Source organism: Mauremys reevesii, linkage group 1 (assembly GCF_016161935.1).
Source record: "Mauremys reevesii isolate NIE-2019 linkage group 1, ASM1616193v1, whole genome shotgun sequence".
NCBI classification, from domain to species: Eukaryota; Metazoa; Chordata; order Testudines; family Geoemydidae; genus Mauremys; species Mauremys reevesii.
The window spans coordinates 83,811,611-83,825,927 of record NC_052623.1 but is presented as its reverse complement, the minus strand read 5'-3'; the positions used below and the strand labels follow the sequence as shown (position 1 = coordinate 83,825,927).

The following is a 14,317-nucleotide window of genomic DNA, read 5'->3' as shown; positions in this document are numbered from 1 at the left end:
TTAAAAACTTCAAAACTTTGGATGAAAAAAGTAGTATGTTTGATAGAGAAAAAGGAGTTAAATGAAGGAAGTTATTCCAGTATAGAAAAAAAAAACTAACAAGAGCACTGAGTATGGAAGATATTATCTGATGTCTGTTCACTCCTGAACTGTGGAAGGAAAATATAAGTGGCCCCACAAAGCTGATGAAAGGTTCAGGTCACAGTTCAAGAACACAGAAGCAGAGGAGTAATAATAGTTCCATGATTGACTGTAGCCGGTAGCTTGGCTAACTAACTCAGAACAAAAGAAAGCTACAAGTAAATAATCTAAACACATCAGTCTAGTCCAAAAGATCAACTAAAGAAAGAATGTTACATAACCCAATATTAGAAAGTGTAGATGTACAGCTAGTGATATTAAGCAGCTTTAAGAAATTTTCCTAAAAATGCTGAATGTTAGCACCTGGTGGTAAGATTTCAGAGAAATACCAAAAAATGCGAAGGCAGCTATCATAAATAAAATAAACCAATATATGTCTGCAAAACCTACTGAGAAGCACTGCAAATTCAACTAAAGTTTTATATGCACACATATTACAGAACTGTGAAGACAAGCAACAAACATTATACAAAATCCTGACTAAAGCGTAAAAAAAAAAAACAACCCTTACCAATTCACTAAAATACCTTTATATTCTCAAACAACAAATTACCATCCCAATAGTTCTCCCTGACACTTCCAAACACATACACAGCACTGTGACACTGCATTACTCAGAAAAGAGAATTTCAGCTAAATGTAAGAAGAGCTAAGCCATCATGTTCTGAAATATTCTTACCATCTCTGCTGTATGAAATTCTTGACAGTCACTTCCATAGTTTTGAATAGATCAGAGTAAGGTTACTTTTTAAATTTTATTTTCATCACTATTTACTTTAAAGTGTATATCTTGCAGTGGCAGTCCATGTTCATACCTTAATTGGATAAGTTTAGATTTATTCCATGCAAGTACCCATGGCCAAGAGTCTACACAAAAAATGAAATATTGATGCTTTTACTTAATAGAGGCTTAAATCCATCCCTTATGTAGACATTAAGAACCCAGCCAAGACTTGACAGCACAGCTATAAAAAGGTCTCCAGAAACTAGCCCACCCAGGTTTTATGGTTTGATCATAGAATTACTCAATAATAGATATAGTACAGGCAGCACAACATACAGATTTTACTTTTCGACTATACAGTTTCATTCTGAAAACATTCAGGACGTTGATGGGCTTTGCATCCTGGGCATACTTTATTTGGAGCCAGGCAAAACCTTTTCACCATGGTTAGCACAATTGAGGTAACTAATAGTCTGCTCAGATCATGTACCTCTAGGCAATGAAATGAGACAGGAATGCCTACCATCTCTACATTCATTTGTCCCATCTGTTGAACCAGACTGTATATATTAGATCCATGCTTGAAAAGAATGAGAGAGGGAGGATTTTTAAGAAAATGCAGGAAATACGTCCCAGCTAGTCATCTTTGCTGCACTGGCAGAAGCCATGAAAATATACGGTAGACATGCTGGCTTTATAACAAGTTCCACAAACAAAGTCATTTGGTGACCACATGTTAAACGACTATTTCATTGGATTCAATTCTTAGACAGTATTCCCAAATTGGAAGGTTATTTTAACTAACTCTGGTTGTCTTTTAAAGAGTAAGTTCTATCTTCAAGATGAAACATTCTGCCACTAACACTGAAATGAAATATGTAGGATTTTGTTTTAAGATACCTATACTATAAAATGTACTTTAAAATAAAATTTTAGATCACTAATTTACATCATTGCTACACTGCAATACTCCTACACAAGAAGTGTAGCACAGAATTGATCTTCCTTATATCTCTAACATTCTTGGTGACTATACATCTAACAAACCCAGTTAATGGTTCTCAGAATGTGTAACTATTTTTAGAACTCTAGATCCACTCATTAATGGGGATAAAAATCCACAGACATAGGTCACAAGAGGCCTCCTGACATTTTGCAATGCTGAACATTGCTTGGCCCAACATCTATGTTCACTTAAGTGGATCAGTCAAAGTTGTGTCCTAGATCTACAGGTCACATAAGCCACTGAAGTGAAACTGTTCTTTTAAAAAAAAAACCCACCCCAAAAACAAACAAACAAAAAAAAACCCCAAGATTTGCATGGATTACTGCCAAGTAGAGATTTACTACTATAAAAATCATTATATTCTAGTTAGACACCCATAGGGCAAATAATACTTGACCTTTGCAGGTAAGGATTCAAACTGTTTCAACAAACAATTTCAAACTGAGAAGTTCACCTGGAGAGTTGGTTTCATTTCAGATGTGGAACTCAAATAAAATAGTAGTTTTATAAGACAATTGATATCTCCGCTGCTTTACCTACATGTATTCTAGTGGAGTCATTAGCAATCCAGAACCACCCTTCCTTCTGAAATCTTTGATGGGCAGACCAAAGGCTCACCTCCTATCCCTACACCTGACATTATCATCTGTGGTGGTAAGTAGATATCTTTTCCCACCCAGATTCATTAGAAAGAGTCTTTAGGTTGGGGAGGGAAGTAGTCTACTCACACATCTTGAAGCAGTGGGGAAGGAAAGGGTTTTAAGCTTGGATCTATCAAACTCAGTCCAATCCTTTGATCCCTTAGACTATCTTTACAGTAGCAGGCATCTCAGAAACCATACGGAGTTCAACAGGAGAAGTAGAGCTATTCAGATTATTTCCTAGTTAGAAGAGAGGAAGGATGGTCTTGTGGTTAAAATTCAGGATGTTAAGAGAGCAGAGTTCTACACTATTCCTGGCTTTGCCATAGACTTGCTGTGTGACCTTGTCCTTGGGAAGGGATACCTCTACCCCACTGTAGTAATATTTTGCAGATGGTGTTTCTCACATCAGCAATTTATGTGAACTGCGATTAGCTCTCACCTATCCAACCAAGATGTGAAATTAAAACCAAACTTTGTATAGTCGTGACTGGCAATGGCTGTTATTGTATAGATCTGGGGGACTCCAGAGGTCTCAGCTGTAATGGTATATAAACCTAATGTCCTACTGTGCTCTGGTTTAGAAAATTGTCTGCATAAGGATGCCTGAAAATGGTTTTCATTTTGTACTCATACAAACTATTCTCTGCCACTGAAAAAATTAGGAGGCTCCAAAAACCATCTAGCTCTATACATACAATATGATGTGGGCTAATTTAGCTACAACTAATTAGGAAAGAGATCTTGGAGTCATCATGGATAGTTCTCTGAGGATGTCCACACAGTGTGCAGCAACAGTCTAAAAAGCAAACAGGATGTTAGGAATAATTAAAAAAGGGATAGAGAATAAGACGGAGAATATCTTATTGCCTTTATATAAATCCATGGTACGTCAACATCTTGAATACTGCATATAGATGTGGTCTCCTCATCTCAAAAAAGATATACTGGCATTAGAAAAAGTTCAGAAAAGGGCAACTACAATGATTAGGTGTTTGGAACAGGTCCCATATGAGGAGAGATTAAAGAGGCTAGGACTTTTCAGCTTGGAAAAAGAGGAGACTAAGGGGGGAATATGATAGAGGTATATAAAATTGTGAGTGGTGTGGAGAAAGTGAATAAGGAAAAGTTATTTACTTGTTTCCATAATATAAGAAATAGGGGCCACTAAATGAAATTAATGGGTAGCAGGTTTAAAACAAATAAAAGCAAGTTCTTCTTCACACAGCGCTCATTTAACCTGTGGAATTCCTTGCCTGAGGAGGTTGTGAAGGCTAGGATTATAACAAGGTTTAAAAGAGAACTAGATAAATTCATGGAGGTTAAATCCATTAATGGCTAGATGGGTAAGGAATGGTGTCCCTAGCCTCTGTTTGTCAGAGGGTGGAGATGGATGGCAGAAGAGAGAGAACTTGATCATTACCTATTAGGTTCACTCCCTCTGGGGCATCTGGTATTGTCCACTGTCAGTAGGCAGGATTCTGGGCTGGATGAATCTTTGTTCTGACCCAGTATAGCTGTTCTTATGATCTCTCTGAAAATGGTCAATCTCCTACTGGAATATTGAATTCTGTGCTCAGCAAAGAAACACTTTAGAACATGGAACTCTGTCCAGATTTCATTGAAAATTGCACTTGGTGAAATATATATGTCCTTTACTGACAAGGCCTGCATTCTCAATGAATGTACTGTTTCTCATTGGTCAAAAGTGACCTCTTCCCCTTACTAACATTAGCACTACTTTAAACACCTTTCCTTTCTTCTTCTCCTCATCATGTAAAAAGATTATGCCAAAAGTAGAAGTTCTGAAATCTCAACTAATGGAGGACTCACCACAAAAGGCAATAAACTGTGGTTTACAAAAAGTTCTCTTTTTTTAAGAGATACGAACACTAGCTACTTTGTGTATCCTTTCATCTTCCTCCAGTGATACAAGGTTTCACTTTGCAAAGTGAAAAAAAAATGCCTCAAAGCAAGCAAGCATTTCTAACAAAGAAACTAAGTTTAAACTGCAAGAAAAAATTTTATCTAAAGATGTAGGCAAGATTTTCAAAAATAGAAGCCTAACTAGAGGCTCCTGGATACATAATTGCAAACCTGCCTGATTTTCAGAAATGCAGAGCACCCAACAGCATCCACTGAGGTTGATCTATTTTTAAGTGTTACTGTCTAATAGATTCATGTTGCTGTACTTCACTAGGATTTCACAGAATAATGAATTGTTAGTGTTAACTTAACCAAACACAACAAGTTTCAGCTCAAAGGGCTTGTCTACACAGTGCAGCAATACACACTAGATGGGTGTGAATTCCAACGTGCAACATGTTGCACGCTAACTGACCTGCTGGTCAGATCATAGAATACCAGGGTTGGAAGGGACCTTAGGAGGTCATCTAGTCCAACCCCCTGCTCAAAGCAGGACTAATCCCCAGACAGATTTTCACCCCAGTTCCCTAAACAGCCCCTCAAGAATTGAACTCACAACCCTGGCTTTAGCAGGCCAATGCTCAAACCACTGAGCTATCCCTCCCCTAGTGTGTATTCACATAATACTGTTGAAAGTTTATCTTATCAACTTTTCTCTTAGTTATTGGCCCCGTAAAGTTAATTGAGAGAGCAATGGTTACTAGTACCAAGTGACTTCTGTGTATTTTTTGTAACTGGATTTAATTAAAAACAATACATAGCAAAAGAGACTATAATTGGTTTAAAGCAAAGCTTGAATTTCAAAGTAAATACATTTAAATTTACATTTGCCATTAACATAAAATGATTTTTTTATTTGTTAAACAGGTTATAATAAAGGTGTTGAAAACATTTTATATTTTAAAATCTGAATGTTATCCAGGCAGGTCAGATTACTAAATGCTAAAGAATAAATAAAGAAAGAATTCATAATTCAGAAGCAAAGCGTATTTATATTACATCACACAAGCTAAATAGAAGTTTAAAGCTCTGTTTTTACACTATGCAAGAAGTACTGAATATTTTACACTTGCTACTCCTTTCTGTTTGCTACTACCAGTAGAAGAGAGGACTTATTTCAACTGGTATGACCAGCCAATGTTAAATGGATTTTTTTTTAAAAAAGTTAGGTTTTCAAATTTGTTTTTGTTCAAGTAAGTTAATGTAATTAAGTATAAATTGCACTGACTTTAAAATAACTATTCTTAAAGCGGGAGTACAGAAATGCTTTAAAAATACTTTAAACCCCTAAGTTGATGCAAACTAGACATTCATTTTAAAAAAATCCATCTCATTTACTTGCCATGTCCTGAGTTGATAATCTTCTGCAACCCCTGCATAGTTTTAGGCACTAGGATGTCATCAATTTGCAAACAGGAAAGATAGAACCCTGAACCCAGGACTTGACAAGTAAGCAAAGTAAAATTAAAGATGTTTCTTTGACTATTTAGTTTTTTTAAAAATAAGTATTTTGAAGCATGTGTACAGTCAAAAAATTATAAGTTGCTATATACACTCAAAACAGAGTTCTTTATAAACGTACAAAATGATTGAAGATGGAGCCAGAGTATTAGTCTCTCTAAAGTTTACAGAAATGCACTGAAGTTAGTGTACTCATCTTAAACACTTGCCTTGAACACACACCTTGCAATTGTATGTCTGGGATAAACTACACCAATCACATTACTCACTGTAATTCACACTAGCAATATGCACACTCTAGATCACCCGCTGAACAACCCTCCCTTTACATACTGTTCTGTACAGTGACCACAGGCATAAGCCAGAGAAGTCCTGGTATCAGTCTATACATAAACAAGTTCTTTTAACCAAGAATCCGACTTTACAACTCACACAGACATAGGTTACCCATAATTTCTGGGAGACTGGGGGAGGGTGATTAGATCAAGCTGTCCCAAGAAAAGAACGAAAAAATTGTAAATGGTAATTAGAGGAGTAAAGCCCTGGTATTCTTTAATGGAAGAGTTTATTTTTGTTTTAAAATGGTTATGAGACCGGGAAGTTTTAATAACACATTCTACCTATAATAAACTGCAGCTATTCATGAAGTTAGAAAGTTTGTAAGCAAGTCTCTTGCAGGCCAAGCTTCCTTCAACTACCCGCTAAAAAAATACATTAAAAACACACACACACACAAAACTTCGGTTTACAACGTAGCTTCTCTTCAGTCTCTTGCTCTGAACTCCCAGCCCTCACAAACCAAGTGGGTCAGACAACCTCAGTCCTGCCCACAGATGCAGCCTTCTCCCCCCGCCCAGGCTTTGAGCTCATCAGATTCTCTACGAGAAGAATGCGGACCCTATTGTTTCCTTTGAAACGCCTCCGACAGCATCAGTGGAAAACAAACATAAACCGTGTGGAAAGGCCGGGAGCAGCGATACCTTCACCTTGAAGAGCAGGGGGCATGTCTTCCAGAGACGGACAAACGCTAAAGTTTACAAGCGCCTAAGCTCCATCAGCGCTGGACGCCACTTTCCCAGCGAAGGGGAGTCCCCAGGTCTACGGGGAATGTTTAGCAGCTAGTGTATAAGCCCCAAGCTATAAAGCAAAAACCAATCAAGACAATTTAAAAAAAATCCGCTCACCTCCACCCATCTCTGAGCTTCAGCAAAAGCTACATCGCAGCTGCCCTCGGCATCTTCTCTCCCCTCCATGGCTGGGAACCAAGAGAAAAGGGTGGGGAAGCGAGAGATCAGTGGCAACCCCCAGCAACGCCGCCGCTCCGGTGGGACTGGAGCTGGAGACTCCGCTAGGGCTTTTGAACGCTCCCGTCAGCTCCTCCCCGCCCCCTCCCCGGGAGTTTGGGACGGCTCCGAAAACCACAAGAATCTGAAGAAGCCGCTGTCTGGAGACCAAATCCGAGTCACCCCGAGGCAGCCGGGGAGGGGGGGTGCTGAGAAGAGGGCGGGAAAGTTGGTTGAACAGCATTTCTTCCCCCCCCCCTGCGCCCCCCGCCAGCACCCCCAGAATATCAGCCCGCCTCCGGCAGCTGCTCCAGCCCTGGGGCCGCGAGCCGCCGCCTTCTCTCCGCGGGGAACGAACTCGCTACGCCCAGGTTAGGGGTTCAGCTCCGCGTCCCCCGGGATGAACGTCCGGAAAGGCCGGGGCTGGGACATGCCCGCTGCAGCCTGGCTGGGGGGGTGGGGGGCGCAGAGGGGCTCCCCCCCACAGCCGGGGCAGCCGGGCCCTGGCTGGCTGCATGCGCCCTGCCCGCGCCCCGCGTAGCGGCTCCGCCACGCACCGGGGATAGCTCCCGACAGCCACAAATGCCGAGCGGGGACTGAACCTCGCCCCGCTCTCGCTTTCCCAGCCGCGCGGCTCTTACCTGCAGCTACTCGCCCGGACCGACTCTCCCCGGCTGCAGCGCAGTCTGGCGGCTCCGCTCTTCACGCCCTGGCTCCAAGCGTCCCTCCCGCTCCCGGGACGCAGCGGCCCGACCCCACCTGGCGGCAGGTAAAAGAAGCGCCCCCGAAGGACGCGCCGGCCTCGCCTTGGCACCTTGGTTGTGCCGCGCCTGCAGGGCCGCCAGGGGCGGGAACGGGCTCGCGGAGCGAAGCGGGGATCGCTCCCGAACTGGCCCGGCAAGTAGCCCTCCCTCCCCCCACCTTCAGCCGAGTGCCCAGGTGGAGACAGAGACCCTGAGTGCCCTGCAGTTTGCTATAGGCACAGGGCGCATCTTTCTCCTAAAGTCCTTAAAAGGAACATCCGCTTCCCTTGCGCTGCTTGGGGAGCCAAGAACCCCGGGGGGTCTTTCCTACGAGCAGGGTGTGCCACTGCCTCCTTGGCCAAAAACAGGCCGCCCCCAGCCCAAGCACTGCCGGGCAGGGCTCCAAACACGGGTTACTTGTTTGGATTCCTTTCGCATGAAATGGTGCTAAGCTGTTAGCTACTGTTCAGCCCTCATAGTCAGACACTCTTCCAAAAAGCCCGAAGTGCAGATGCGTAGGGCCCATATCGGTTATCACCCGTGGGAGCTAGGGTGGTGTTAGGGTACAGACTGCAATGATTGTTCCTGGTGAATCTGAGAGAGTAAGGACTTGTGTGGCAGTCCAAAGGGAAGGGGACGGCATTCTGTATTGTCTCTATGTCAGTCATTCCTTGTGTTGTCTCCAAAGGCACAAGTAAAAATGCCAGAGGCAAGATTCCAGTATCCTGGGACCACCACCCCCAGCCCCCTGCGTTTCAAATTGAAAAGTTTTTCCCTTTTAGCTCTAATTGATACATAGCGACTCTTTGAACTCCTCTAGTTAGGGTGGACACAGGGTCAGCCTTAGGGAAAATGGTGCTCTGGGCGAACTTGTAATTTGGCACCCCTGGATTCTGTGAGCACCCCCCCTCATTGCCCATGGCTCCTCATCCCCTCTGGGCCCCGCTGCCTCCCCCTAATGCTTAATTTGAATTGAAAGAGGCTCAGTCCCAGCATAAATTAAGCACTGGCTGGCCGGCTGGAGAGCAGTAGCTGCTGAGTGGGTGCCCCGCTCTGAAGGCAACACCACCACCACCAGCAGCAGTGCAGAAGTACGGTGGCATGGTATACAGCAGGGGTAGGCAACCTATGGCATGGGTGCCAAAGGCGGCACACAAGCTGGTTTTCAGTGGCACTCACACTCCCTGTGTCCTGGCCACCGGTCCGGGGGGCTCTGCATTTTAATTTAATTTTAAATGAAGCTTCTTAAACATTTTGAAACCTTATTTACTTTACATACAACAATAGTTTAGTTATATATTATAGACTTATAGAAAGAGACCTTCTAAAAACATTAAAATGTATTACTGGCACGCGAGATCTTAAATTAGAATGAATAAATGAAGACTTGGCACACCACTTCTGAAAGGGTGCTGACCCCTGGTATATAGTGTATTGCTACCCTTACTTCTGCACTGTTGCTGTGGCTTGAGGTTCCTGCTGCTTGGCCTGCACACAGGGGCTGCATCTTGCCAGAGCCCATGGCTCTCCCAGAGCCCTGTGGCCATTCCTGGCTCACCAGGGGTGCTATTTCAGATGGGGGGAGGGGGCAACTTTATCCAGGAGCTACTTAAGCCCCTGAAAACTGTTTTTTTAGCAGATAGCATATTAGAAATTAGCTGACTGAAGCTCTGTATCTAATTCCTATAGAAAGAAGGGGAATATATATATACAAACACCAATTAAACCATATTTTAAATTTATATGCAAATTTAGAACAATCAGGAGAATAATACAGGAAGATAGCCCAATCCCAAGCCTAGAAGTATCAGTTCTGGAGCTTTATCACAGAGATCAGAAAGACAAATTTAATACTTTGTACACTATCTTTAGAAGAGATAAATAAATATAAATAAAATTGGCTTACTTTCTCTGGCACTCTCTGTGTTACTGCCATTATCTACTCTGTTTTAGTCAATTGTTTTTCACTCCACTAAAAATGTATTTCCTTAATTTTAACATACTCAATTAAGGATTTTTCCCTCTTTTATTAAGAAGGGGGAATTTATTTTTCTAGTTATTTTGGCATTTATGTTTACTGATCACAATCGTATACATGGCTCACTAACATTTGACTCCATCATTACTATTAGTATCAGACTTGGAACCACATTTATTTTTGTACAAATTTTAAGTTATTTTACAGATATAACTAAAAATACAATTTGAAAATAAGCAACCTTCATCTTCCTAGTGCCGGGGTGGGCAAAGTTTTTGGCCCAAGGGCCACATCTGAGTATGGAAATTGTATGGCGGGCCATGAATGCTCACAAAATTCGTGGTTGGGGTGTGGGCTCCAGCTGGGGGTGCAGGCTCTGGGGTGTGGCCAGAAATGAGGAGCTCAGGGGGCTCTGGGCTGGGGCAGGGGTTTGGGATCCGGGGGCAGGGGTTGAGGGCTCTGGCTGGAGGTGTGGGCTCTGGGGTGGGGCTGAGGGGTTGCGGGTGTAGGAGGGTGCTCCAAGCTGGGTTCAGAGGGTAGGAGGGGGATCGGGGTTGGGGCGCGGGAGGGGGATCAGGGTGCAGGCTCTGGGCAGCGCTTACCTCAAGCAGCTCCCAATAGCAGCAGGACCCTGGATCCTGCTCCCCGGCGGGAACTCAAGGGCTGGATGTGGCCCCTGAGTTGTAATTTGCCCACCCTGTCCTAGTGGCTAAAGTTATGTGTTTAGCTATTTTTTTTTGAACTGGCACTGCTAAGGTTTGTACAAGCTAAATTTACATTCTAGAAGGATACTATTGTTGGGTGTACCATTTTAAATAATGAATGACAAAGCACAATGTGGTAATAAAAGTAATAATAATTACTCTAGCCAGGACAGGTTAGGCATTTTAGAACTCACTACTCAAAGAATTAAATTTAAGCATAAGAAAGAAATAAAATTATGAAATGCACAGACCAGTCAAAAAATAAAATAAAATAACAGTACTGTAATCCTTAATGAACTTTGAAAGAATAAAATTACAGAGAATATATGTGCATTGCACATTTTGAAAGGAAGTACCAAGAAGTAACAACAATAATAATAATACAAAAGTGCATCTGAGAGAGATTGTGTGTTGGGGGGATTGTGCGAGGGAGACTGTGTGTGAGAGTGTGTGTGTGTTTTGGGGGAGAGTATGTGAGATAGTGTGTGAGTGTTGGGGAAGTGTGTGAGAGCATGCATGTGTGTGAGAGAGAGCACGCATGTGTGAGAGAGTGTATGTTGGGGAGTGGTGAGAGAGAGCATGTGAGTGTGTCTGTTGAGGGGAGTGTGTGAGAGAGTGTGTGTGTGTGCCTGAGTGAGTGTGTCAGTACGCTATGTCTTTAAGAAAGCACTCAGTCAGGAGCGTAAAGGCTTGTTCAGACACCAGCAGCCACTGGAAGCTCCCACTCCAGACCCAGAGAGGCAGGAACACAGACAAGTTCCCCCCTGTCCTGCCATCCAGCTCAGTGGAGACCAGATGCACGGGCAGGGGGAGGGGCAGACCGCGACATCAGCCCTCCTCTCCACCCCCGCTGCTCTGCACAGCAGACAGGATGCTCCCGGTGATCAGCTTGGCCAGGAGGAAGTGGGGAAACAGGAGCAGCGGCTGCACAAGGCGGTGGAGTAGGGGGAGGAAGGGCATCCCTGTTCCAAAGGAGTGACCTGGCTGTTTGTCCAACTGCCCCCCCTCCCCCCGCAGCTTGGATTCCTTTGCCCTCTCCAGATGCCTCTGCTCACCTGTCGACTGCCTCTGTAAGCCCAGCTGGCTCTTGGCGTTCAGGTGGGACTCAGGCACCAAACACTGCATACAGACTCCTCTGGAGCAGGCTCTGGGACACCACCCAGCCCGTCCACCCCTAAGCCAGTCCTGAGTGGACATTTTCCATTTCTTTAATCTATGTTATATTTCATACACTTAATCATTAGTGTAATGTGGAGGTGAGGGTTTTAACTTTTTCTAAAAGATGCCAGTTAATTTGATATCTGAGGAAGGGTGAGGGCTTTTTACCACTTATATTAGATAGGATTTGAATTCTGTACTGGAGTCTGAACTGCTCATTTTATACACACAATGATTATAGTGACCGTTCCAGTAGCAAGCTTCCCTACAGTATCACCACTCTGCTTCAACCCTGACCTATAGGAATCCCCTTAAGCGATAGAAGGGAGTTAATTTGCTTGGTGTGTCTACTAAGGATATGTGTACCCTGCAATGTAAGCTAGGGGTTAGTAGGACTTGAGCTCATGGACCCTGGGCTGGAAAGCCCAGGGCTTAAGTTCCACACTCATTGGTGATCCTAAGGTTTAGACTTTCTGGACCCAGGCCCCACACCCATGCTCCAGCCTCTACACCAGGGGTCGGCAACCTCTGGCACGCGGCTCACCAGGGTAAGCACCCTGGTGGGCCGGGCCAGTTTGTTTACCTGCCACGTCCACAGGTTCGCCCAATCATGTCTCCCACTGGCCGTGGTTTGACGCTCCAGGCCAATGGGGGCTGTGGGAAGCCGCGGCCAGCATATCCCTCAGCCCGTGCCACTTCCAACAGCCCCCATTGACCTGGAGCAGTGAACTGCAGCCAGTGGAAGTCGTGATCAGCTCAACCTGTGGACACAGCAGGTAAACAAACTGGCCCGGCCCACCAGGATGCTTACCCTGGCGAGCCGCATGCCAGAGGTTGCCGACCCCTGCTCTACACTGTAGTAAGGAGACCTGAATCAGGCCACTGTATCACAGGCTTCTGAGCTCCCTCCCTAGCTGTGGCCACTTGCTGGCCCGAGTCAGACAGAATTGTATATAGACAGAAGGTGAGTTTGGGCTCGAGCCCGAAAAGGAGCCCAGTCTTTCATTTCATTGTAAACATATCCTCCATGATTGGAGTCTGCTGAGACTACCAACAGTAACACACATCATAATGTCCATTGATCTATTTTGCCCCTCTATCTTCCCCTCTCCTGCCACATATGCTCTTTGCTGTTTCCTGTCCCAGTGATTCTATAATCTTTCCTCTCTTCTCCCAAAATCTTCTATATTCCGACTTTCCACTTGCTCCTGAGTTTGGCTCTCTAGAGTGCTGTGCTCTGATCTCTGTGGTAACTACATACAACTGTTCTAGATAGAACTATGCCCAGAGATGTCACTGGGCAGTTTCCCTCCTGCTCTTCTATAGAAAGCAGGCACAGTCATTTGCCGTTCCAACTGGAGGCAGGTGTGGGGATCAAACCAAACTGCTCATTTCCAGTTCAGCAATTTGAAAATCTACCATCGTATCAGAAAACATGTTCATCTGGGTAAAGGGGAGATCTGTATGTAGAATGGTGGTATTATTTAAAACCCTGTATCCATTAAAAAATGTGCAATCTTTTGAGAAATCATTGTTTGAAATTTCTTGACATTTAAAATTACCTTAAAATTACGTGTATGCTAATTTTTGCACTTAATTTTCAGTTACACTTTTTTAATATAGTTTTTCTATAAGCAAAAATGTTTAATTGGTATTGTATCTTATTCATATTTTGCCAGTGGCTGACAGAATGCTGAACATCCATCAAGGTTTTAGATTTAAATACATTTAAGAACTTAGTTGTAAACCAAGCATAAATAGTAATCATTTAAAGCTAGATCTTACAAAGTACTGTGAATCCTCAGCTCCTATTAATTGTTAACAAATAGACTAACTCATGATAGTATGGCTAGTCTGAAAGCAGTAAAACTTCCTTAGATAAAAGTTTTAGGAGTATACATAAATGAAAGCCATACCATACCAGATATTATTGCACAATATTATTGTTCGGAGAGAGAGAAATTCCAACCATTTTTACTGAAATATGTTTGCTTGTAAAAAGCATACTTGGATTTCAATCAGTTGCATATTGAAAAAATCAAATTGCCTGCCTCAAGCTATTATGAGCTTCTTTCTAATATATCTAATATGAAATCTGATCCCTTACATTCAAATCTATGATACACAAATTGGATTTTTAGCATATCTGTTCATGCTTCTGTTTGACTAGCATTGGTACAACCTTCACTAAAGGTAGCAAATTGTCCTAATCCACAGATCATAATTATAAATGTAATTTTAGCTGCTCCACAAAATGTATTTGATCTCTGGCTGTAAACTAGATCAGGGTTTTAGATGCACAGGCAACATTTCTCACAGAGGCATTTTATGATGGTAACAAGGTAGCTGGTAGAAAATGGGGCATTAATAAACAAGTACCTGATGTGTCAATTTCCCTCATTCCAAGCTGGGTGAACAGCAACAGGTCTGTAGTGGGACGACAGATAATTTGCACCATGTAAAGCAAGTACAAGTACTTGCATCTGTTCGTTTTTTAAGATTTCTTTATTGAAATTCTCACTCAATAAAAGACCAGTTTGACAGTCTTTTGG

The 14,317-nt window shown here is 43.1% G+C and overlaps 1 protein-coding gene across 8 annotated transcripts in view; it reads right to left on the bottom strand.

Moving 5' to 3' along the window:
* Nucleotides 1-7,978, bottom strand: part of LMO7 (LIM domain 7) — a 187,204-nt gene extending 179,226 nt beyond the window's left edge. For 5 of the 8 annotated variants that reach the window (XM_039544106.1, XM_039544125.1, XM_039544132.1 and 2 more), the window contains exons 1-2: nt 7,824-7,978; nt 7,084-7,154 (exon numbers count right to left, since the gene is read on the bottom strand). In XM_039544106.1, the coding sequence (XP_039400040.1) occupies nt 7,084-7,152 (69 nt within the window). In that variant the 5' untranslated portion in view covers nt 7,153-7,154; nt 7,824-7,978. The remainder of the gene's footprint in view (nt 1-7,083; nt 7,155-7,823) is intronic. The other 3 variants (XM_039544153.1, XM_039544161.1, XM_039544160.1) reach the window with 1 other exon arrangement.
* Nucleotides 7,979-14,317: the final 6,339 nt, after the last annotated feature.